This window comes from Cavia porcellus, unplaced genomic scaffold (genome assembly GCF_034190915.1).
Source record: "Cavia porcellus strain 051 isolate PalLab524CR breed Dunkin Hartley unplaced genomic scaffold, mCavPor4.1 scaffold_18, whole genome shotgun sequence".
NCBI lineage: Eukaryota > Metazoa > Chordata > Mammalia > Rodentia > Caviidae > Cavia > Cavia porcellus.
The window spans coordinates 44,570,600-44,596,782 of NW_026947501.1; the positions used below are offsets into that span (position 1 = coordinate 44,570,600).

Consider the following 26,183-nt stretch of genomic DNA (forward strand, 5'->3'; position numbering starts at 1 on the left):
GGACATCCTTCTTCTCTAACCCCATCTCCAAGACCTTCCTTTTTTTCTTTTTTAATACCAAGAATCAAACTTTAGACTTTATACTTACCAGGCAGGTGCTGTGCCACTGAGCTACCTCCCCGGGCCCCTCTCTCCCTTTTGAACTTAACTTCCAGGCCCCCTTCTTTACACCTCTGTCTCCAGGACTTCCCTTTCCTGGGTCCCGGTGAGAAGCCGTCATGTTCTCTAAAGCCTACTGGGAGTGCTCCAACTTAGAGATAACCAATTACTTGGCCTCTACTTTCTGCCCTTCAATGACAGAGAAGTTGGAGTTCTGCTCCTAAGGGCTGTGGCCCATGTACAGGGTGGTGCTGCCCAGTTTACAAGGAGAGTAATGAAACTGACCGTGAGTCTCACACAGCCCAAACTCTGCTACTTAGGCTTCTCTCTGACTCAGAGGGACACAGAGATAGAGAGAACAATCTGCTAGATCTGGTAGTATAATTAATCAACCCAGTAGAATGGAACCACAAACAGGGACTTCACTGTGACTCCATTTATACTGGAGAAAACCTGAGCAGCTGAAGCATCTAGGTGTTTCTGGTTGGAGGCCTGGAGGCTGAGTATGGCTCAGGACAGGAGGGTGTGGGAGACAGGTGGGCTGTGGGAACAGAAAAAAGGGAGTCGGGAACTGACTTTCGGTAAGTGACTTGTGTGTTTCCATGGTACTAAGTCTGGAGACCCACATTTCAGTGACAGCACTGGTCCCCTGGGAGTTGGGACATGCGGCATTTTTTTTTAAATTTATGTGCTCAAGCTGATGGAGTGTCCCTATCTTTCTGGCTCTATCTGTGCCATCTCTATGGGTGACACTGGAGCTTTTGGGAGGGGTGGGATGCTGTAGTATCTGTGGGTGCCATGCGGTCACTCCTTTGCAAGATATGATTTACATGTGTCTCCGAAACAGAGGACGATATGGGGCTCAGACTCATCCACATGATACCAAGATGTCCGGTGTCCTTGGCCCTGACCACTCAGCCTGGCTCCCTACCCAAACTCAGGAGTTTCCACTTCACTTAGGAGTCTAATAGCTTCATTCATATCATCCAGGGCCCAGAAGATTAGTGAAGACTTGCCAGGGAGAAGAGTCAGGCAATGGTAAAATGAGATAAGAAAAAGGGAGTAAAAGCTTTGCAATAAAAGCTTGCAGCAGCCTGCAGCAAGTGGGTCCTGGCTCTAGGATCATGGGTGGAAATCTTAGCTTTAGCTTCACAGTCATGTGCACTTTCTGTGACACTGTGCCCACCAGTCCCTTCATGGGAAGGTCTCTGTCATGATATGGTCAGACTACAACATATTTTGCTTAAATGGCTCACTGAGGGACATGGCTGGGCTTCCCAGGCAGGTACCTATGATGAACAGCTGGCCCCTCAGCACAGAATGCAGTGCCAGAGTTGCTGCACCAAACAACCACCCAGCAATCCTTATGAAGTATGTAAAGGCCCAGCTAACAGTGCTTGGCAGGTGCCCAGCACAGGCAGGGCCAACAAGGTCCAGCATACAAGGATCACATATGCTGTGCCATCCCTGGCTCGGCCCCTGGGCTCCAGGGGTCATGGAGCTCAGCTTCCCCACAGTCCTCTGGCATCCACAGCCCCTGCCCACCCTGGGATGGAGCCCTTGGCTCAGCAGGTACATCCCAGGTTGCGCTCAGGAAGGACAGAGCTGTCCTTTGTGGTCGTGCCCCTGTGGAAGGGCTTCTGCTCCTGGTCCCCCATTCCTTTCCTCAGTTGTTGGGTCCTCCTGAAACTGGAGACCCTAGGCAGCCTCAGGGGCCAGGTCACTGTGGTATTGGGATCAGTAAGAGGGAAAGAGAGTATGTAGCAGGAAGACAGCACAGGAGCTACCTTGACAAAAGTCCTGAAGAAGCACCTATGTATTCAACTTTTAATACGCACCCAGACAGCACTGCCATTGCTAGCTGTGGCCAACAGTGTAACAAGCAATCCTCCAATGTTACTAAGGAGAATGATGAGGTGGTAGGCGAGGACAGAACTCTCAAACCTCTAGTTGAAAGAGTGAAAACCCCAGAACACCACAGCAGAAAGCTGAAGTCTGTGAAGCACACCATAGGACTGCTTCACATCCGTCTGGGATTTTGCAACTTTTCAGTTGTAACCAAGTGATTCTGCCCTAGGAAGAGCCACAGATGGTTTCATCACCAGCTTCCGGTTTGCCTTCTTTCCCTAGGACAAGGACTGCTGGGTAGCCCGGTGGTGGGAAGGCAGGAGACCATAAGTACATCAAACAGAGGCATTTCCAACTCCCTATGTACAGAAGGCATCATTTTCATTGCAGGGGGTGATTTGCTCCCCTGCCATCAGGTAGGAAGTGCTGCAGGAGGGATCTAGTTCATTATGGCACTACTCACCCACACTGCGGAGCCACTTTACTCAGGGAGACTCATAGGTGGGTTGTATGGGTGGGGATGAGGTGGTGAAGGCCTGGGTGGGAGAGCACAGGGAGTAGCAGGTCAGAGGGCTCACAGAGGGGTGGCAGCAGGATGCAGGGCAGGGGGAGGCCCCTTGATCCCACCTCACACTGGGCTGAGCCAGGTGCTCTGGAGGAAGCTGATCCACAACCCTGATGTCCCTGACTTGCTGTCCCTAAATCTTCATGGTGGGGAAAGATCACAATCCCTAGAGATCCCACAGCTTCCTACCACCACACCCTATGGGATATTCCTGCTACATACCTGAAAGCCAGAGCTCTCCTTCATGTCTGGCTTGAGTTCTTATCACCTGACCTGGGCCTTTCACTAACCTAATCCAACTGCCACTTTTTTGTTTTTCTATGATGGTGTTTTTTTCCTTTTCAGTGTTATCATCCACAAAGCCTTAGCCTGAAGTTTTCTAGAGGTACAGAAGATGAATGTGTCGGGCTGTTGGGACCATCAAGTGTCTGTGGCTTCCTTCTCGCCTTTTTCTCTCTTCCTGTCTCATTTAATAGTCCTGCATGTGACCAGTGGGAAGGCAGGAACAGGGAAGATCCAGGCCAGCCTCTGAACACAGACAGACCTGCAGCACTCTGGGCTCAATGGGCAGCTCGAGGCTTACCCTGAACTACCAATGCCTTCAGAACCCCTGCTCAGGGAAGCTCAACTATAGGGACAGGGACACAGACTCTAGTTTGCCCTTTGTCAGGATCTGACCTACATCCATAGCCTGCTCACAACTTTCATTGCAGGCTGAAGGGCTAGATAGAACAGGGACCTCAGGATCCCAGCCTCACAACAAAGCCAGCTAATCAAACACGTGGAACATGGTGCTGCACAAAAGGAAACAGGGTTTCTCTTTCCTGTCCCTAGGACATTGTGCAGCAGACAGTGTGGAGCCAGGCAAGGGACCCTGCTGGGCCAACACAGAGACATTGGTAGCAGGAGGGTGAGGGGAAGAGAAGCTAGGGATCTTGCACCTGCCTATGCAGAGCCTATGTCCCAGGTGAAAGAGGAATGTGCAGCAGATGGCCATACTCCAGGATGTAGCCCAACCCAGTCAGACAGAACAAGGGAATGAGCTTTGGGTACCTCCCCAATAGCCACAGGACTGTAGCCTTTACAGACATCTGTTAACTGTCCACGTCAGCAGAGGCAACAGGAGGGACTCCAGGGTGAGCATCATTAGATCTAGCACCACTATGACAGCTATGCGAGACCTCTCCCTCAGCATCCCCAGGAATCTAGGTAAAGGGTACACAAGACTCCTGGAGGAGGCTGGTCTCTGTGCACACAGTGGGGTGTGGGCTGGGCTGTGCCCCCACAGGAACGTCAAGCAGCAGGTGTCCCATGACAGCAGGAAGAGGCTGGCCCAGCCCAGCAGTACCTGACCCTTGGGAAGCAGCAGTCCAAGAACAGCTCTCTGGGGAGCATGAGTCCAGTGGCAGCAGCCTGGGAGTCACAGGCAGCAAACACTACAAACACAGATGCACACTACATATCACAGCACTAGGCTAGGTTGAGGGCTAAACATGCCTGTGTGCATGTCTGTTAATAAGTAGTGTGTATATGTGTGGTGAGGGCATAGGTATGTGTGTGCATGTGTATGTGTAAGCACAGGCCTCAGTGTGTATACATATGTGTATGCACATGAGTATTGGGACATTTTTAAGCTGAGTCCACATTCAGGGCAAACTACAATTCTCCAGCTCAGTTATTCTATTTTTCTAGGGGAAACTATAAAGTTAGCTGAGTTGACCTTTAATAGTGACAGTTCTCCCCTCTGCCACTGGTGCGTTCTCCAGTTTGGTCCACAAAAGGATATCACTGTGCTAAGGAAGTCAGCCATGACACCAGAAGGAACACACAGCTGGTTGCAGAGGAGCCTCAAGGAGGAACAGAGACCCATATATACCTGTGCAGTCTAGTGTCTTGGAGAACCTGGGTTTGGGGAGGAGCCCTGCTCAGCCAGGCCCCTCTACCTGCCCAGCAAGGCTCATCTGCTCTTCTGTATGCAGCGAGTGTGGCTGCAGGATTCCACCAAACCTCAGAGAACCCCTGCTCCTGCTTGGCCTTAGTCTGCAACTTCTGCCCTTCCCACTGTGGTAGGTTTTCCCAGAACTGCAGATAATAAGAACTACATCTTGAAACACCTAGGTCTGGTTTCTCAAATCTACAAAGAAACCAGCAAATGTGGAATCAGCTTTTGTTCTGGAAACAAGAGAGTCGTGAAGAAAGCATAGAGCGGCAGTACAGTCAATTCTGGTTCTGAGCTCAGGACCTTCTTGTGCTAGAGGGACATTTGTGAGCCATGCAGACTGGCTTGGACACTCTGTAGCTGGCAAGGAATCTTCCCAGGATGCCAAGGAGACAGAGGAGGACCCTGACATACACAGCACACGGAGGGGAGTCAGGTAGGGGAGCTCCCTGGTGCAGCTTTAGACATCTTCATGATCTTTCATCATTGGGACTGCTGGGCACCTGAGATCTCAGGGACACTGTGGGCTGGGGCCTTACCTGGGCAGGAACAGCACAGGGCAGGCCTGTGAGCTCCCCAATCCGGGCTGCAGCACGGGGGTCACTTGAGCTGATGAGCACAGGTGCACTGATCTCCATGGAGTGCCTGTGAGTGGCTGCCTGTGAAGACTTGTGTGTCACACTGAGGGCCGTGAATGAGTGGCGTTTCTTGGCATTCTTCTTACTGTCCATGCGCCGCTGAAAGGCACTGACAGCTCCCGAGCTGCCTACTGCATGGCCTTGGCCAGAGCTGGCCACTGAGCTGGGATCCAAGGGCAAGGGAGCAGCACAGTCGGATGCTGCAGCAGCAGCTGGGCAGAGCTTGTCCATCTCGATGAGCTGCTTGGCAGAGTCATTGAGCTGGGTAAGAAGGAGACAGAGCATCACTAGGTGACTGTCACCAGCTGCACTAGCTCAGCGCTGCTTGCTACATTCCCACTTAGAAGCCAGAACCATTCACAGTGGTGGGGTCACCTGGCTTCCTGCACCAAGTGGGCAGTGGGACAGGCAGCAGGTTTGTGGAACAGTTTACCCTGAAAGCCAATGAGGCCATGGCTCATAGGACAGAGGAGTTTCCATACTGGCCCCCTCCTTATCCTCCATCATTACGTTTGGGGGTAACTTGCAGCACCACAGAACCAGCCAGGGCTTGAGAGAGAAGCAGGTAGACTTGGCCAGCCCTGCTGACTGCACTCACTAAGGCAGCAGCCCCATTGCTCCCATGTGCACCAGGACAGTATTCCCACTGGCTGCAATTGAGGCCTCTCCAAGTGCCTCAGGCCTGGGGCCATGGGCCCTTTCCAAGGGAGTTGGCTGCTGTTTATGGCTGCATGTGAGCTATGCAGTGCTGTCCTGAGCCAGGTTCCCAGAACTCAGCAGCCATTCACAAGGACTGAGCTGAGACTCCTCCCATACCTCCACCTGTCCCACCAGACAGCAGATGCTTTCACAGTGCAGCCAGTCTTTGATAACATGTGGTCCAGGTGGTACACAACAGGAAATGAGGGGTGCACACTCCCCACAATGAACACTCAGCCAGGCCTCTGGCAGCCATGTTATTGTCTGAGTGGCTCCGTGTGGGTCCCCAGGCATGGTTCCTGGCAAGTCTGTAAGCCATACTGCTGCAGGAGGGAAAGCCCTGAGGTTGGGGTGGCATCTGGCAGGGCCCCAGAGCATCAGTGTAATCATGTCCCCTCCCCCACAGGACACTTACACTTATGATGCCTGGTGCTGCCCCTCTCTTTGCAAGTATTTTTGGTTCAGCCTAACATATCTGGTAGGGGAATTTACAGATTTAAAAGAATAAAAGAGAGAGAACTGTTTATTGTGCACAAGGTGGTAAGGAACAAAGTGTGACACGGGGTCAGACAGGCCACAGGATGGACTGAACAAAGGTGCCGTGCTCAGTTTGATGAATACCTACCAGATCCCTTACTTTTCCCCACTGTCCAGAGCTGGGGGAAGGGTGCTGAGGCAATGTTAGCTGCCCTTCAGGGATCAACACAAAGTCTGGAAACCCAGAGCCCCAGCCATCATACCTTTGTGGCCTGTCCCTGGCTTGTCTTTGGGACAGCTATTTGGGATTGGAGCCCATGGGGTCTCTGAGCTGCACTGCAGGGATCCTGAGCAAGAATGTGAGGTCTTCCAGATAGAGGTATTCCTGAAAACTGCAGAAGGGGTTACTGGGGGAGGGAGGCCCCTATGTTCAGAAGGAAATGGGAGTGGGGCAACAATCCAGGAAGTCCATAGGGGAAGCAGGAAATGGAGGCCAAGTGGGCCCAGATGAGGACGGCAGTTCACCTGGGCACTGCTCTCAGGTAGAGTCAGCACCTTCTCTGCTAAGCCCATGCACTGCCCCGCAGGACTCTCTGGATAAAGCAGCAGACTGGTCACATCCTTTTTACTCTTCACTCCAGGGACAGAACTGTGCCAGCCTCTTCTGATATAAGGTCCTTGCTGTGACAGTCAGGAAGGTCTCATCCTGAAGTTTCTCAACAGGCATACACCTTTCCTCCATAGCAATATAGAGACAAGGCACCCCCCAGCTGGAGGTTGGGCTGCTGGGCAGCCACTCTGTTACAGTTCCTGATGCAAAACCTGGCCAGGGATGCTCACCCTCCTCCCAGTGGATTCCAGGGATCGCACTGCAGAGCTGGCTCCGTGTGGGCCCAGAGCCATCTCCATCAGAAGGCCTCTTGCCAGCCTTGCACATCCTCCTCCTCTGCCAGTAGCCATGGCTCCTGCACCAGCTGACGATGTTCCCTTTCCGCTTCCACATCTGTGGAGCCTTGGCCCTCATGGTCACATCACCAGGCCAAAGGTCCACAGCCAGGGACTAGGATGGTCCCTGTGTGGTGACTGTGGGCTGCGGGCCGAGTGTGGCGAGGTGGTGAGGCCTGGGGCTGTGAAAGGCCCCACTGCACCCTCCACATCCCACAGATCTTCTTTATGAAAAAACAAGGCATGTTCATCTTAATGGGAAACAGGGAGACAGATCCGCTGCAAAAGGGAAAGGAACCAAGAGATGGAGATGGGGGAGAGGAAGAGGGAGGGGTGAAAAAAGAGTTAAGATGTGTTTTGTGTGCCAACTCCCCAGGAGGAAAGTGATCATTAGGTACTGCAAATGTAGATTAATAAAGGCAAAAATTAAAAACTTCCCAACAAAAGACTGGCTACCATGACTGATGGCATGGACTCAGTTGCTTGGAGAGTCTCAATGCACCTATTTCCTTCCCATGAAGATGACTCTGACACCACCTTCTGCTCTGTGGGCACCCTTTGGGGCCAAGCCTGACCTCCTACTCCTAACGGAGGTCAGCAAAGTGAATGGCAGGACCCTGTCAGTGATGGTGCCCATGGGGCCAGACCCGGGGAAACAGTGACTGTGAGGTCAGTGGACCTGACTACCACCTCTGTGGTGTGAACACATTCCAGGTTCAGTTGGATGTCAGCCTCAAATGCACATCTCCAAGGGATCTGAATGTGGGCCTTTAGAGTCTGTCAGTGTTTGATGGGAATCTCGAAGTGGCCCATGATGTTCCTCAGGAAAAGAGGAAGAGAAACCCAAGCTGGCATGTTCCCATGCTCCATGTGCCAACCTCCTCCCTCCTGAAGGCACAAACAACCATGGCAGGAGGGAGGATCTGGACCCAGACTTGGCCCTGACCACATGCAGACCACAGAGCATGACATGTCCTCCTGGGGCCACTCCACCAAGTTGCTGTGCTGGGACTGACATGTCACTCCTTGAGTGTTGCAGATGCAGGGGCAGTGAAGAGAAACCTCTGCCTATGGGGGACTTGGACATTACATTTTTCAGGAGATCCAGCTGCCAGCAGGACAATGGAGAAGGGCAGACCCTGATGCCACTCCCTTGCTCCTAGGCTGTGTGTTGGACAATTCTGGTGGTGGATGGTGCCGATTCCAGCCCTGTCCAGACACATCTGAGGTCACCTTCCTCACCACATCTTCTCTGACACTCGTCAACCCCAGGGCAGCAGTAACATGGTCATTTCACAAAAACCTGAGGCACAGAGCAGCCAAGTCACTCATCCCAAACCACATGTGGCCACCGTGCTCACCCTGTCTGCAGCTTCTCCATTGATTGACTTATCCAGCAACACACAGGCTGCTTGGACCCTGCTTCATCTCAAGCATTTGTGGAGGACATGACCCTCAGCTGTTGGGCCTGCGCTCATCCTCATCAAATGGAGGCCTTTAAAAATCAGAGCTTTCTAAAGCATGATGTGGAATTTCTCACAGAACAGAACACCAGAGCTGCTCCCAGCGCTTGGGAGCCTCACAGGCCAGGCAACATCTTCAGATTTTCACTTCCTGCACAGGGAACTCTGGATATCAGTGACACAGCCTGAGCACTCCTGCTACGCATGGGTACTGTAGCCTTCAGAGGCTAGGTGTCCTAGGTAGGAGTGCTCAGCAGTAGGGTCTTGTGCAGATGCCAAACCCGCAAAACTGAACTCAAACACTTCTAGTTCCAAGCATTTCAGGGAAGAGCTACGTTCCTGGTGGCCATCCCATGAGAGCAGCTGCCTCCTTAGGAAGACCATCCTAGGAAGACTCAGCTGTACACAGGATGAATGACCCTGGAAGCTGGGCAGCAGGGTGATGAGGCCCAAGGGCCACATTTGCCCAGCAACTCAGGAGGGCCCTATGCAAACCACACCCCACAGCACCTGCCACTGTGGCTACCCACTTGGTCGCCAGGCTCACTCCCTGTCCCAGGACCCAGAGCACAGTCAGTCAGTGGCCATCCTGCCACCATGAAGACAGATGTGACTTTAGAAAACTGAAGCTCAAAGGAGGTGGATCCCATACCAGGACAACACAGGGTGGATTCCGCTGCCTAATGGGCAATCACCTAACAAGACAGTTGAGGACCCTCAAGGGGAGAACAGTTTTCTCTCAGTAGCCTGCCACTATGATCCATCTCTCCTGGTATAGGGTGTCCATGAAAGGTGATGTTAGATGGCAGGAAGTGCAGGTGTCAGCCTGCCTGACCCTGGGTGCTGGGTCTATGGGATGTACTTCACCTTGCTGACAGTCACCTTGTTGAGGACTCTGTCTGTCCATTAGGTGTCACATAGACCTTGGTGGTAGGCATGCAGCATACCTGCCAGATGGCACCATCCTGGGTGACAGCAATCCCCCTGCACATGCCCTACAATCAGGCAAGTGGGTGAGTCTATCTGCAAACCCTGGGCCAGATTTCCCTGAGATGGGGGCCCAGGAAACACCAACCCTGCTGAGTCCCTAGCCAGCTTTGTCAGCAAGGAATGTCAGCATGTCCCATAGCTCTGCACCCACAGACCACCTGCCAACCAAGATGTATACTCTGATGCCCAGCAGGACAGCAGGAACTGGTTCCTCCCTCCCCACCCCCTTCAGTGTGTTTCCTTCCTGTTCCAAACTGCCCTCAGCTCAGAACCAAAGCACAGGGAAGAAGACACCAGAGTCTGAGTCCTTTGTTGAACTAAGAACACATAAAATCTCCCTCATTTGCTAAGAAATTCCCCTGGGAGGTCACTGTGGCAAAATGCCATGCAGGTTTGTCAGCAAAGAGCAAAACACAGATCCTTCTGACCTGTTCTCTGAGAACCTGGTGAAGGGCTCTCTGCAGAGGCCTGGACATGGTGACCCTTCTCTCCAGCCTCGGTACATACATTGCTGGCCACCTCAGACACAGGACTGGAAAAACATTGTTACAGGCCTTCTTCCCTGGGCGTCATGGGTCACAGGTGACTGAGGAGGAATGAGGACAGCAAAAAGCAAAGAAGCAGAGCCAGGACAGCTCTGCCAGATGAGTCCAGGGCCTGGATGCTCCTGAGTGAAGTGCTGTGAGCATGCCTCCTAACAGTACAAATGTCTTCTACCAAACCAGTATGTTATTTACATTGCAGACACATAATGGACTGAAGACATATGTGAATTTTAATATATAAAATGAGCCACAATACATATTTAGCTTATAAGAAACACACAAACTGGAAATCTGAGTTAACAAGTTAAAAATTTTAAAATATCCAGTACTCTAGTAGCCTGAAGAAGGAAGATCTCAAATTTGTGCCACTCTGAACAATGAGGTGACTTGGCAAGACCTTGTCTCAAAATAAAACATAAAATAGGGCTGGTGATGTAGCTCAGTGCAAAGGCTCTAGGCACAATCCTTAGGTTTAATCCCCAGTACTGAAGGAAAAAAAAGTCTCATGAACAGTAAATCTGAGTGAGCTCAGTTTTCTTCCCTTGCCTGGCTGCATGATTCTACCTTGGAGATCTTCAGCAGAGCTATAGCTTTCACACTATGGGACTACTGAGTCCTGACCAGCACTTTTCAAAACATGCAATGGAATAAAAGCAAAAACCTGACTCAGAATACATCCCAAAGGGGTAACAGTTTCAGGGAAGGTTGGCTTCATTTCATATGTATGCATACACGCCTGTGGTGGGGATCTGACACACATGTCATCATGAGTCGCAATCCCGAACACTGGAAGCTATTGTCAAGGGGAGAAGGGAGATGCTGCTTCACTGAAGTGACCAGTCTTCTTCCTATCTGTGCAGGATGTGCATTGTAGACACCTCTAGGAGCAGGGACCTGGCTACATGTCCTCCCATACCTCAGGTCATAGGGTTGGTCACATAGGGATCTGGTGGAGCACAGAGCTGTGGCACTGGGATGGGGTCAGGAGACCCACTTCATGGGCCCACGTGGCCCCAAGGCCTGGGAACAAGGGTTGCTCAGCCCTGGGTTTCAGGCAATGTAACCGAATTATGCTGCTGCTGAAGCTCAACACCACCTGGGTCAGCATCTCACAACTTCACGTGATCGTCGGCTTAGAGAGGAGCTACAGTGACCAGGACAACTCATTTCTGTCTACTCCTTCTTCCCCATCTCTCTGATGCTTCCACACAACCTCCATCAACAAAGCTGATCACTGGACTAGTGAGACATACAGCTGATTTCATCCTCTGAAAAAACAGTCTCATTTTATAGTTGGATAAAGACTTCAGGATAGGAATACAGGTAGCACTAAATAATGACCACTTAATAGGAAAAAGCAAGGAACTTTTGATGTGGATGCAGTAATATTTGCTTAGCGAGGACACTGTAAACACAGTGCTCACCACACTTCACTCCTTCATGGGCAGGAAACTATATCTGCTTTATCAGCAGCAGAGGAGTCCAGAGTCTGGAGGGACAGAGGGTGGCAGGGATAGAGGTCTGACCCGAGTCTAAGCCTGCTCCTCCCCGAGCGCAGGTCTTGAGCCTCACTGTGGTACTTATGGGGCTGTGTTGTCAAGTGGGATCAGCACCCAGAGGCTGGTACAACGGCATTGGTCAGGGAAAGAGCTTATCCTGAGGTTGCCTTCTTAGCCACACAGGGCTGAAATTATTCATAATGTAACCCTCATGGATGCACAACGAAAAGGACCACTCTTAGAGGAAATCTGGGTAAAAACTTATCTGTACTGATCAAATATAAGTTCTTCGATCAGTATAGATAAGGGACCAGAGGAACCTATGTATTCCAGGCAGTGGAGGGAGGCAGGCTGCACAGCCAGACAGACACAGATCATGAGCACATGTGTGCTTATGTGTGCACACAGTTGTTGAGGATGGTACCCTGGGGATGCAGTGGAGTTGTGAGGCTCAGGGTGGGTGGGAACCTGTCGCCCTTGAGAGCTGGAAGAGGAGCACTTGGGAGTCCCTGGACACTTAGTCAGTGACTGCAGAGAGCTGAGAGGGGAGGAGCCAAGTCTGGCACTGTACGGCACTGCAGGTAAGTCAATGGGAGGGTAAACAGAGACACCCCACATTCAGGAGACCCACCCAGGAGGCAAGAAACAAGCAAGCATTTCCTCAGTGTGTTGGATGGGGCTGAAGGCCAAATGAGGTCAGTGGCCAGGTGGGGCGGCAGCAGTGGCACCCGTCAAGGTCCTAGGGCAACAGGGTGTCAGAGTGTCAGAGGAGTGACAGATTCGTGGGTGCAGATGAGGCTGGGAACAGGGTACCATGTGGGAGCCTGCAGCTCTGGGATCTCATCCCTCCTCTGAAGTGGGGACGTGGAGGTCCAGGGCCAGGGGGCACCAGTGACACACCCTGAAGCCACTGCAGTAATGTCAATGGGAGACTCACAATTTTGGGAGAAAGACTGCTAGCAATACTGATACAGCAACCTCCAAATTTCCCTCAAATATATACAGATATTTATACAGAACAAAGAGGAAAAGGAGCAATATGCTAACAACTTTCACTTCACTCCTTTCTTACATATTATATTTATTGATAGGATTAGGAGTGATTTTAATTTTCTTCTTCATAGTTTTCTGAATTTCCCTATTTTGAGCAAAAGCCAAGTATTATTTTCATAATCAGAAAAATCCATTAAAAACAAATGAAACAAAAAGGCAGCTGAGGCCCAGGCATCGTGGGCCCTGAGGAGCTGTCGCAGCATGGCAGTCACACACATTGTCCATTCCACCCTAAGTGCGAGGTGCTGCAGAAGCCTCCCGCACTTTCCCAGGCAGGCACAAGCTTTACGTGGAGCTGAGATTCATCTTCCTTGTGCACTGGCTGGGTTCTGAGTCCAGACAACAGCCACCAGCTGCTGGAATGCAGACCTAGGAGGACTCCCTAGGAAACTTCCCAGCATGTAGCTCCCAGGTTGCAGGACTGAAGGGGTGAGCGAGGCCAGAGAGCACTGAGGAGGAACATGGAGTCCAGGGTCAGGGCAGAAGGCTGGTGGAACATCCACTTTCCAAGTGAGGGTGTTGGGGCAGTGCTGGACTGCATGTGCCATACTAGGAAAGAACTGAAGAAATGATGCCCACCCCGCACACCTGCCCCTGGCCACAGCTACTGACTGAGCTATGGGGGATGCTGTGATACCTGCTCAGTTGGAATTTTTAGCTGCTTGTAACAGACATGTGGGAATAGATGTTCCAAGCACCCATGTTCTTCTATCCTACTTGTCCAGCTCCACTTCTCCATTTCTGCAGAGTTCATGATTCCACCTCTGACAGTGGGGGCCCATATCACCTGTCCAACTGTACCACCATGTGCTAAGGTCCTCTCTTTTCCCTCTCTCAAAGCCAACACAGGCCTTATCTTCTCGGTGAGACATCACTCCCAGGGCTGACACACTGTGACTGTGCACTTCAGCATCCATCTCACAAAGACCCCACTCCCTGCTCAAGGGATCCAAGAATAAGGCACAATGGGCAGGGCAGGTCACAGTGTGGGGCACAGAACAGGATGAATGGCTACAACCAAAATCTCAGCAATCTCTAGACATATTGCTCCAGCGTTAAGTGTCTAAGAACGAGCAGACACATGAGCTCTGCCACAAACTTAGCAAAACAAAACAAAACAAAACCCAACCAAACAAACAAATAAAAAAAAAACAAGCAAGTTCATGGTCCCTCTCCTCTTAAACACAGAAGATTACAGATCCACAGATTGTACCTCTAGGGTTTTCTTCTCTCCTGGTCTCAAGCCTCTTTCTGATCCTCAAGTGGCACTGGACACTGCCCCTTAGCTGGGTGGCTCCCTAAAATGGGCCCCCTTCCTCCTTCATAGATGCCCTGAGCAGAGGCTCTGTTTCAACGTGGTCTTGTCCTGAAAGCCTGAGTCTCTCAACGGCTCCCTCACCCCCTAGGTGTCTGTGAACTTGTACTCAATGTGACTCTTTTCTGCCACATTGAACAAAGCATTAAGTCCATTCCAAATAGTTCCTTTAAACAGCATGAAGTTCTGCTTTCCTTGCTTCTGTCAAGGCCTCAATTATTCACAGTTTCATAGGAGGGAAGAGACTCAGGGTATTCTGGAGTCTGGCTAGGGCTCAAAACATGACAGCTAAATAATTTATAATACAGCGTTCACTATGATAGTCACTGTCTGTGTGCCTCTGTGTTACTAATACAACTTCCTGAGACCCACAAGGTAGGTTAGGTGACTGCTCCCCTCACGGTGATGAGGAAATGAGGTGTGTAGATGCCACATGACACACCCAGAGGAGTTCTGATCCATCAACTCAGTCATAAGGCAGGGGTGGGGAAGTGGGTGGATGGTTGAGTAGAGGAATGGATGGGTGGATGAACAGATGAATAAATGGATAAATGAAGGGATGAGTGGATAGATGAGTGGGTAGATGGGTAGTTGGATGAAAGTTAATGGATAGATAGGGTAGATGGATGGATGAATGAAAAGATCAGTGGGTAGGTGGATTGATGAATGAATGGATAGATGGATGGGCAAGTGGATGGATAAATGAGTGGACAGATAGATGGATGGGCAGATGGATGGACAGCAATCTGGAAGGAACAATGTGGAGGGTTTTTAAGAGCAGTAGAAACATTCTTTCAGTTGAGATCTAAGCCATCAATGGAGATCTGAAGCAGATGGAACTTTAAACCCTCTTTTGGCAATAGGACTTGGCACTGGCAGCAGATGTATTCCTGCTTCACAGCTGACACAGGGATGAACACTCTTCTGGAGACTCAGGCATAGGTCTTACAGCTATTAGGAGACATGAGCAGCTGCATGAGTATCGCCAGCCCATGGTGTGTCTGTAGCAAGCCTCTCAACTCTCACTCAATAGCTTCCACAACAGCAGAACAGAACTCAGCAGGTCAATCAGCAGGAAGTAAGAAGGAAGATCTCTGGAAACAAAACACTTGGAAGAGGTGGTCCAAACCAAACCTTGGCCTTTGCTTCCCAGCAGAAAGTTCTCAATAGCTTCAGACTAGTACCTTAATTATTCTTGCTTTGAAGGATTTGAAAGATAAAAAGCAAGCATGGCTTTGAGCTCCTCTGAGTGGGCTGACGGGAATGAGATGAAGCCAGAATTAGCTGCTGCTTCTCATTCTGTAGTAATTAGCTGAATTGAGGCACCTTTACAAAGTCTCCCAAATGCGCACATGCACAAACACACACACACACACACACACACACACACACACACACACACATACACACACACACATGTAAGCATTTTTGCTGAATTCTAAAGCTACCCCAGCCATTAGCAACATGCTCACTTTTCCCCCTCAACAGGAAGTGCCACAAAAGGCAACTCAGGAGAAGGCACAGACAGCTGGGTGCTTCCTTCCTCGGCTGAAATATGATCATGGCAGTGGTCCCTCAGACCCCCAGAGACCCTGGCTGATGTGTTTTGTTCTGGCTATCTAGAGACACAGCTTTTCCTGCCCTCACATTATCAGTGCTGACCTCAGCCAGGAGCACCCAGCTGTCACCAAGCTCTGCCCCCTCAGGGCCACGCACATCACCACCACCACATCTCTAAGCAGCTGCCCACCAGGCTAACCCTCGAGCACAGGAGCTTCAGAAGTGGTCTATGAGGGGAGGTGGCCCCACCTCCTAAACTAGGGTCTGCCTGCCCAGAGCTGCATGGAATTTGACAAAACACGTTTCCTCCCCAACTTCCTCATTTTTAAAACTTCAATTGATTTGTCTTTTGTTTTCTTTTTCTAAGCCAGGCTCTCACTCTCTTTTCTAGGTTGGCTGGAACTCCTGGGCTCATGTGATCCTCCACTTCAGCTTCCCTAGTAGCTAGGACTACAGTTGCACCCCTACATATTTAAATATAGATCTGCCAGATGTGTAGCCTCGAGGACGTGTTGCTGAGTGAAATGAGTCGGACACAGAGGGGAAAATATTAAGTCATCTCCTGACACATGGACACTAACAAAGGTCAAATATTATAAAGACAGACTAAAACAGTGCTGGCCAGGTTATGGGGAGAAAACGGGCCAGTGTCACCCAAGGACACAGAGCAACAGATACAAGGTGAACAGCCCAAGAAGTAGAGGGTTAAGGAATCCACGACAACAGCATGGCATGCTCCACATCATCCTCTGCTGGGCAAAGAGAAAGCAGACCATCCATGGGGTACAGGACATGAAAGTTTCTTCCACTACAGCAGCTACTCTACTACGTATGTGTCACAAAAAGTGTTGTATGTCTTAAATACATTTAAGTACATTAAAGTACTTAAATACTTTAAAAATGTACATGACGCTTCCTGCCTGTCTCTCCTTAGTGATTTGGTCCTAGTTTAGGGGGAAATATAGACCTGGGGTGGCAGGTGCATATAGTGGGGGCGCTGCAGGGCAATGTATGGGGTTTACAGCTGCCTGCCAAGTGCCCTTCACCCTGCAGGAACTCACAGAGCCTGCTGAGGTAGGACAGGAACTTGACAGCCACCAAGCTTGGAGGTACTAGCCCCTGCCTCTCACCAGAACCCAGGCTCAGCTGTCCCCCAGGGCTTCCCTGAGGATCAGTGGCAGATGTAAAGCATTTGTAAGATGGTCTGGCATTCTGGGGAGAGTCCCAAGAGGATTCTGGATGGCCAGAGGAGGAGGGTTTAGGGGCAAAGGGGCAGTTTCAAGTCACATGGCCAATGGACATGGGGGAAGAGAGGCCATTGCTAAAATGGGCAGTTTGAAAGGATGAGGACAGAGAAAAGGCTCTGGTTTTGGGATCAGGAATGGCAAAAGCCAGCAGGTGCGTCCAGGTGTGCTGTGTGGGCCAGGGACACTCAGGGCTGTAACTGGAGCTCTACAGGTAATACTGATGTTCACAAAAGTCTGTGAGTCACAGGTCAGACTCCTCAGACAGGAAAAGCCAAGTGGAAAGAGCAGGTTGCAGCATGGATGCTCCAGAGGGACAACACTCTCACGGGCTCTGTCAGCTACCAGTCAAGGAAGGTCAAGGCAGGCAGGAGCTGACCACTCAAGAGGCTCAAGGAAGGCAAGATCAGTTTTGTCCTCATGTGGGAAGGGCTCAGGAGGCCCCTGGAGAGTGGTGGGGTCTGGATAGAGGGTCTTGTTCCTATGTGGAAAGGACATGGAGAGCAGGTGAGGGCAGAAGCACTGAGGTCAGCAAGGGACATCAGGGAGCTCAAGGCAAGTGAAGATAGCCCCATCATCCATGGAGTTATTCCTGTCCCTGTGAGTGACACACAGGTAAGGAGGAACAGGAGCCTGAGGCACAAAAGCCAGATTCACAGGAGTGGGCATTACTTCCCACAAGCCTCCCATGCCAACATGCTCAGACCCCTCTTCAGTCTCTCAAAGGCACAACTGGCATACGCCCCCTTCTCATTCCTCTAGATCTACTATGCAGCAATCCATGATTCCTTCCAGAACCACAAGGTCTCACATACCAACTGAGCCTCTCATACAGAGTCACAGCCTACGCCATACACTGCTTCTCACATACGGAGTGTCTCACGCTGCCTCGCACATTGTTTCACATCACCACTGTGGCCAACATTGATGGGACACCTTTCATTCACCTTCTAACCTGAAACTGTTGTAGCTTGGCATAACTGACACCACCTTGAGCTCTGCATTTAACTGACGTCCTGTATTTGACCCAGGAAAATGGAAAATTACTCAGGATTTAAGTCCCATAAGAAAACCAGAATGAGCTATACTCACAAGAGAAAAATTAACCTACTCAACAAAAGAAGCAAGATACAGGTGTCAACCAAAATTAACGTAAGATTCTAGCTAAATTGTTTCCAACAGGATGTATTTTTGTGATTCTCTGTTTAAAAGCTTCGTAATTTTCCAGTTCAGGGCCACTCTGAAATGCGTCCACATGAGTGGCTGCTGAGCTCTGCTAATTAAATTCCAAATTTATCAATTTGGCTGCTTGGATTCCTATATGGTTTATGAACCCACTTCAAAACAACAGCAAACAAAGCTAGGGATGAGGATAAACCTGTGCAAACTCTTCTGGCCCTGAGTGGGAGCATCTGTCACATGGTGAGGACCTCTGTTCATTCTGCCAAGCCCTCAGCAAGTGCTGAACTGGCATTGAGCTACCAGTCTCAAATTCCCTGAAGGATGATGTCCGTCCACATTTGAGGTGGGGCTCAGTAGCGAGACCTGCCTGGCTAAGGCAGGCAGTAAGACTGGCACACAGCTTTTGCCCTCACAGTCATAGTCCACGCAAGTCAGCCTCGATGGGACTGAGGTGCACCTGGAGAACTGGGTATGCTGTGAAGGGAATTTCCAAGGAGTGGATGGGTTGAATGAGAAGAAGTGCCCTCTATCCCTTCCTCTGGAGCTTGGACACTCCTCCTCTACCCTTAGGTGGCAGGCTCCAGCCTCTGTGCCTTCTGGCTCCAGGTCCCGCCTCAGCCTGAGAGATTCACTTCAGTTCCTTTTTCTGTGGCTTTGGACTTGGACAGTGCTGTGCGGCTAGCATCCTGGGTTTCCAGCCTGCAGACACCCCGCTCAGCACCACAGTACATGAGCCAGTTCCCTTCCCTCTCATAGTCCATAGTTGTGTGCCCTATTAATGGCAGAACCCTGACAGACACACACTCTTGCTCAACCTTCTCCTTGTAAACACTCTCTGCCCTGATCCAGGAGCTGGAAACCAACAGGGCAAAGTTAAAGAAATGGCAGGCGCCATGCAATGGCAGATCCAACCCACAGAGCCAGCATCAACAACAGCAGGGAACACATACAGTTACAACCACAAGCTCTTCTCTTCCCAGGGGAATAGTCAGTCATGTCTGGAAGTTACTGCCTTATGGGCTAACAGCATGTTAGAGGCCACGGTTTAAAACAATGTTCTATGAAAAGCAAAGTGAGAAGAGGCTGCTGTGCAGGCTGAGGTCAATGTTGAAAGTGACAGAGGCTCAAAACAAACCACAGAAGCCACAGAACAAAGGTGTGGCAAAAGGGAAATAAATTATCACTAGTAATTCTCACTTTGGAGAGGAATTTCACTTATTGGGCTGACTCAGGATTTCAGTTTTGCTTCTTGTATCTTGTCCTGAATCCACAGATCACATCAAGTTTCCACACACCATCCAACTGGAGCCACAATGACAGACACCAGACAGAGGGCTGGCATCTGCTCAAGGCCAGATGTCCCTGCTTGCCATTACATGGTCCTAGCATTGTGGGATGAGACTGCCTTGCTTTCTAGAGCCACCACTCATCCCATCTCTCCACTGGCCAGAACCCAGCACTCTCGAAACATGCCAGGGCTCTGGGCTCCAGTGCTCACAGGATACAGGTCTCTTGAGAGCTGAGGGGTGAAGAAGCTGGCCACAGCCACACAGCTGTGTACCAGTGAAGCCAGGATGCTCTGATATGCAGTCCTCTGGTCCTGCCACTGGGTCACTTGCCATCTGAGGACCGAGTCTTGGACTGGCCCTCACCAGGCCTTACTGGAGTCCTCAAGAAAGGGACTTTCTAGCTACGAGTCTTCAGAGAGGTGTGCTTGTGACAGGACAGGCCCCAGACTGAGGAATCCAAAGTTTCACTGCAGTACTGCACTCCTGACCTCAGGTGGCACCGTTGACATCCCACAGGAAAGAGATTCCCTCAGACAAATTCCTCCTCACATCATGAGAACAAGGTGTTCTGAAAATTAGAAACAACGGTAAGTTGCTCTGCCTCTCAAGGACATGAAAGGAAGGCCCTGCAAAATGTCCAGGCTCAATTCTGGTCCCTTCCTGGACACATTCCAAAGGATAAGTGTCCAGCTTTTCCCTCTCAGTGTCTTGCAGGAGAAAGGGCAAGGTCAGCCCTGCCTGACTGTCATCTGGCGGCTGGGTTGGTGCACTTTGTCTCTGGGAGGGGAAGGCTGCTGGAGGGTGACTGTGCCCAAAACTGAGAAGACAGAGAAACAAGGAGGCAGTGCTGGCCACAAGGGTGGAGCGGGGCAACAGAAAGCAAAACAAGACAGAGCTGGAGGAGGAGTCCCAGGAAACCCAGTAGGGACAGGGTAGAGCCTTGGGCCAGCTGTTCAATGGTGTGGACACTTTGGCAGTTGGTGCCTGGGGGATTCAGGGGGCACAGGAAGATTATTCTACAGTTTGGGGTAAGATTGGCCTTTGGTAAGAGGAGAAGCTGGCAGTGAAGGAAAACTTGGTTCCAGACACATCTGGCTCCTGTGTCACTGTGTCCACTCAGCAGGTCTAGGCAGGGTTTCAGGGCATGTACTTGTTTGCCAGGTTCAGCATGGCTCAGGCATCCCAGGCCAAATACACATAGGGAGTGGAGTTCAGGTGAGGTGAGGCCTGATGTGAGTCCTTGGTAAGCTGGCAGGACCACAGTTGTACACCTGTCCACAAACCTGACATCTGGCACTGAAACTGGGTAGAAGGGCACATCAGGAGGACAATTAATCCCTACACAGGTGAGCTACAGGACAGCCCACAGCTTCAATGAGGTCAGGAGGATTATAGATCCTCATACAGCTGCGCTGCAGCATAGACCATCTCCAGGGTGAAGTCAGGAGGACTAAAGGCCCCCACACAGGTGAGTGTGAGATGATGCTTTGGCAAATTCATCCTTACTGCTTAAAGGAGCAGTTTTGTTTGTTTCTACCGCTGGACACAGTCCTACCATACTGAAGCTTTAAGCTGTATTCCGCTGTTTCATTCCATGGACACTGGAATTGTTTCCATCTGGGCCACAGTAATAAAATTTCTATTAGCAATTTGCATGCTTCTTTGGCTATTCTTGATATTCTGCCCAAGAAAATGTTTCACTAGTAAAAATATTTGGGGCTCCCATGTAGGACTTTTAGAGTACATTGCAGTTGATATTTTGCATTAAGTTCTCATCTCCAGCAGCAAGATGGAGAAGAATCCCTGGCCTGGTGCAAAGCTGCAGTAATGCCACACCAGGATGGGTATCTGACACAGGTAACATGTGCACCTGCTCTGATCTGGATCTGAAGTGTCCCCTACTGGCTCATGGGTTCACTCATGGGGCTTCTGAATGGAGACTGAATTTTGAGGTCTCAGACTACATCTGTGCAGTAATACACTTGGATTCATAACAGGATGACACTGCTGGAAGGTAATGGAAACTTAGTAGGTGGAGACTTTTTGAAGCAAATGTATCATAGGTACCACCACCCTTAGAGACAGTGTCTTGTTCCTCACCTCCCTGCTCCCTATTTGCCACAAGCTGCTTTTCTCCACCTAATGTTCCCCATTGTTCAGCCTCACCACAGCCCAGAAGTAATGGAGCCCATCAACCATGGACTGAAATCTTGAAACTGTTAGCCAAATGAATTTTCTCTTTTTTTATGGTGATGGAGATTGGGCCCAGGGCCTGTGCTTGCCAAGAAAGTGCTCTTACCTTTGCTTTGCCCCACCCATAGACATTTTTTTGAGTCAAGGTCCTAAGGTCCCCACTCTATCCTCAAATACAAGATTCACCTGCCTTGGCCTCCCAGTGGCAGTGATTACCTGGGCACCATTCTGCCTGCCCTCTCCTTCTGTGAGTTGATTTCCTCAGGCAATGTAACAGTGATGCAGATGCGTCCCAGTGCCCTCCAAGTGGTCTACACATCATGTATGGGCACCATCACAAGAATGTCTTAGAATGCCCCTGAACAGCTTATCCAGGGTAGATGTCAGGAAAACACTCATCCGGATGTTTAGGGAAGAGAGGGAAGAGGAAAGAGTTGAGGGAAGAGATAAGAGGATCCTGGATGCCACACCTATGCATTTGACACACATCTGAAGCCATCCATAGCTGTGGCGGAGGGAAGAACTTCGCACCTGTTGAGTGGGACAATGAGTAAAGTAGGGGTTCTGGAGCTGGAGAACTGTGGGCAGGACAGTGAAGGCCAGGACAGGACAGTGAATGTGCAGCCAAACAGTCTGTGCTCAACCCCAACACGGCATCAGTTTTCTGTGGGGCTGGCAATCCCCAGGCCCCTGTGGCCTCTGTCTGCTCATCTGTGCTCTGGGTATATCCATCAATCTCAGTCACCAAGTTATCAGAAAGATTAGAGAACCTCAGAAGCATTTGGCCATCAGTCAGACTCAGTGCAAAGGACACTAGTACTGGATCACCCCAGAGGTGACAGGATGAAAAGATGTCTGCATGTGGAGTCGCACTGACATAAGAGAATGCACACACCAGGGTCAGATATCCACACAAACAGTCAGAGAGGATGACATTTCAGATGGCCCCTCCCACTACTGCCCTTCCTGGTGACAGAGAAGAGACAGGAATCAAGGGGCCTCAATGCAGGTTCAAGTTGCAGATGCCAGGAGGTACAAGAGTAACAGGGTCTATGCCAGCCCTGTGCATCATACAAAATGTGCCTGGGGGGAGCACTCTTGATTTCAGGGCTAGGAGACTAGAACAGCAGAACACAGGACTTCTCAGGTAAGCAGTGCAACACAGGAATCTGAGAGAGAATGGAAAAGGCTGTGGGGTATGAGGTGCAGCTGCTCACATTGGCCACAGCCATTCTTGCACACCAACAGGGAACATGAGTGGAACTCATGGCTGCCATGTCCCCAGGATCTGTGGAGGATCTTGTCTCTCCCAATCAAGGCTCCCGGGATGACACAGGGGCCTGGACACAAATGAGGGCTTACCTGCACATACAGCAGGGGGAAGATCCCAATCCGGTCTCCCAGCATGCCCTCTGCCCAGTTGTCATCCACACGGCGGATCACAGTCAGAACTTCATCCTGGAGTTACCAGAGTCACCATGCACACCCCAAAAGGAAAACAGAGACTGATTAGACATGGGGTCCAGGGGCTGATCAAGGAAGGTATGGAGTCTACTCAGCCTTCCCTTCCACCCACTGTCTTGCTCTGATGAGAGTGACTATAGTCTCCTAGGTCCCCACTGGGGACACATGACAATGCAAAATATAGTTGGAGTTTAAAAACACAGGCTCCTTTGATTTATGTAATTTAAAAAAACATATTGGATAAAAATAAATTTAGTTAAGAATGACATGCTTTGTTTCTGGCTCCAAGGAAAAACAAAATAAGTGACCCAAGTCAAGTGGACTGATTTAGAGCCGAGAGTCCAAGGAGCTTTGCATCCTCTCATTCTTAGTTTCCCAACACATCCAGCATACAAGCAACACATGTAAACAGCTGCACATGGGAAGCACATGCAGAGAGGAACTCTTGGGGAGCCTGGACAAGCTATGAGAGGAAACACCTGGGCACACAGTCCTGGACTCAGAAACACCACAGACAAAGGACAGGAGTGCCAGGTGAGAAAAGGAACCCAGAAAAGACAGACAAAGGAGCTGGGTGAAGAGACATGCTGCAGCAAGTGCTGGAGAATATGAACCTGCCCCCAGCTCCCAGTTCAAGATGCCCAACTCAGGCATGACAGCACCCATGCAGGATGCTGCCCCCCACCCTCCTAGCCACACTTCTTCAGCAATCAGCAGGTACCCTCAGGCTGCAGCCAATCTCCCCCAAAGCCTTCCTGTCACTTACACTTGGGCATCTGCTAAGATCAATTGGCCCCTTGGGCCTCTAATGTGTGTGGAACTCTCAGAGGACCACGTCAGATCCAAGGTGCCACCCACACTCCCCAGAAGTCACCATGCTTCTGTGAAGCAGGAAGATGGCACCACAGCTCTCTCCAGATCAAGAGCAGATGTTCAAAATTGGACTTCACTGGAAGCAGAGGGAACTGTGCAGAGGGCACCTTGCAAAGGTGAGAGGTGATCGATGGGGCAGAGGTTGTGGGGCTCAGTGTCACATCATCCCCAGGCCTACTCCAAGCCTCTGGGATAAGAAGGGGCAAGTATGTATTACCTCTTTCCCATTCTCATCTTTCATAAACAGCAAGTAACAAGGTGGTCCAAGACTGGAATTCAGTCACACTCTGCACAAGGATCTCCAATCAAGGACAGACCAGACCTGTGACAGTGACTCTGGAAATTATGGAAAAACGCCCGATAGCTTTGTCACAATACTGTAGCATAAGGCATCATTCAATTGTCCATGGGAAGCTGTGTGAACCTATCCATCAACCACCCAACAGGTGAAGGTCAACATGGACATCACAGACAGTGTGTGATGCTTGTTGGTGAGCAACTGTATTATCTGTGTATTTACTGCACTACTATCACTACTATGCCTCTTCCAGTGAACACTGTAAGACAGGAAACACAGAGCCACCTGTAGGTGCCACCTCACAGGGGTGGCAGACCTTTTCCAGGGCAAGGAGCACAGGCCTCCTTGGGACCCTCCAGGCAGCTTGGAGGACTGGCCTGTATGTGTCCAAGAGTCACCACTAAACTGAGGACACATGTCCACCTGGTCCCAGCAGAGACCCAGCTGAGTCAGACCAGCCCTCACTGGTCATAAGAGGGAAAAGTAAGTTAACTGTATAAAATTAAAAATTAAAAAGAAGAAAATGGAGCAGATTAAATTTGACTTTAGAAAATCATAATATCCATACTATTGTTTATATTCTAGAAACTAAAGCCAAAGAATAAAAAATAAAGAAATGTAAATATTAGAAAGATGAGTATATAATTTTCTACCTACACAAAGTAGAGGAGGGTGCGAGAGGTGAGTTTCAGGACACTTGAGATCATTTGGAGAGAGCTTTGGACCATCACCCCCAGCAGTTATGACCCCTCCCAGCTTTCTGAACAAATGTAGGGGGCACAGGCTATCCTGTGGGCCTGACTAGGCCATGCCTAGCCACCTCCATTGAGCCCCTGGAGCTAAAGGCACACAATATGATTTCCAGCATGACCGCAGGAAGCTTTGGAACATTGCTTGAAACCTGGAATACAGGAAAATGACAAAATGAAAGACCAAAATGCAATCTCAAACCTCCAGCCCATCCCAAGCAAGCCTAGGAACCATGTACATAAAAGAAAATATAAGCCATACACCTGAAAAAATAGCAACTGAAATAAAGAAACAACTCTGGGAAGCTATAAAAGAATTCAAATCAGAAATAATCTCCCAAGTAAAAGAAGAAATGATAAATGTAATGAAATGTATATAATGAAATGGTAAATGTAATGACAGAAATGCTAAGCACACCTAAAGAAGACATAGTTAGGAAAGGGGTCTGAAAATGGCGGTTTGATAGGTTGCCAGGTAGTGAGCCTCTCTGAGAAAAACAACTCATACACTAGAATTTAACGCCATGAAGAAGACCAGACGAAAGGAGAGGGATTCTCACAACCTAGGAAGAAACTGAGGAAAAGGAAAAAGAAAAAAAGGAAGGAAAAACGTGGACGAAAGGCTGGAACCAGATGCTCTCACTGCGGCCTATCCTGTGCTGTGCTGGACATGCCTTGGAGTCAGACAGTTCACAGTTGTGCTGAAGTTGCGGCTACTAAAATTGGGAGCTAGTATGTTCAGGGTCCTTGGCGGGAGATGCTGCACAACGGAGAGCAGAACCAATGCAGAGAGCTGCATTAATCCATGGTGAGTAGACCATGGAGAGGGTGACATGCTGGGCAACATATTGGAGTTGGGCAGGATAGGCCTGAACCTATAAACACAGTGGCATCAGTTGGCCACTCCTGGCCAAAGAGGACTGGGGATCTGCTTGGGCTGTGTCATGTGCCACCAGTTGGGACCCAATTGCCAGGGACGAAACAGTTCTGAACATGTGACATCTGCACAGCACAGACTAACGTGCTGAAGACACTCACCAGTTGACTGGCTCAGAGAAGAAAGGAAAGCACACATCATCCCTATGTGCACCTCAGATCAATACTAAAATGGAAAAGGCAGCAATCCCCTAGCCAGCATACTTCAGAAAAACCATAAGCAATTTGGAAAGAGCCTGAGACCTCCACCATACACATGTATGAAAGAAACCAGAAACACGACAAGAGAAAGAAACAACAAAAAGCCTCCGGCCACTGAC

At 50.1% G+C, this 26,183-nt stretch overlaps 1 protein-coding gene across 3 annotated transcripts in view; it reads right to left on the reverse strand.

Annotated features, from left to right (window-relative positions):
- Sh3rf3 (SH3 domain containing ring finger 3) overlaps positions 1 to 26,183 on the reverse strand; it is a 203,754-nt gene that overhangs the window by 48,576 nt on the left and 128,995 nt on the right. For 2 of the 3 annotated variants that reach the window (XM_013154460.3, XM_013154459.3), the window contains exons 3-4: positions 22,906 to 23,001; positions 4,991 to 5,350 (exon numbers count right to left, since the gene is read on the reverse strand). In XM_013154460.3, the coding sequence (XP_013009914.1) occupies positions 4,991 to 5,350; positions 22,906 to 23,001 (456 nt within the window). The remainder of the gene's footprint in view (positions 1 to 4,990; positions 5,351 to 22,905; positions 23,002 to 26,183) is intronic. The other variant, XM_063229711.1, reaches the window with a different exon arrangement.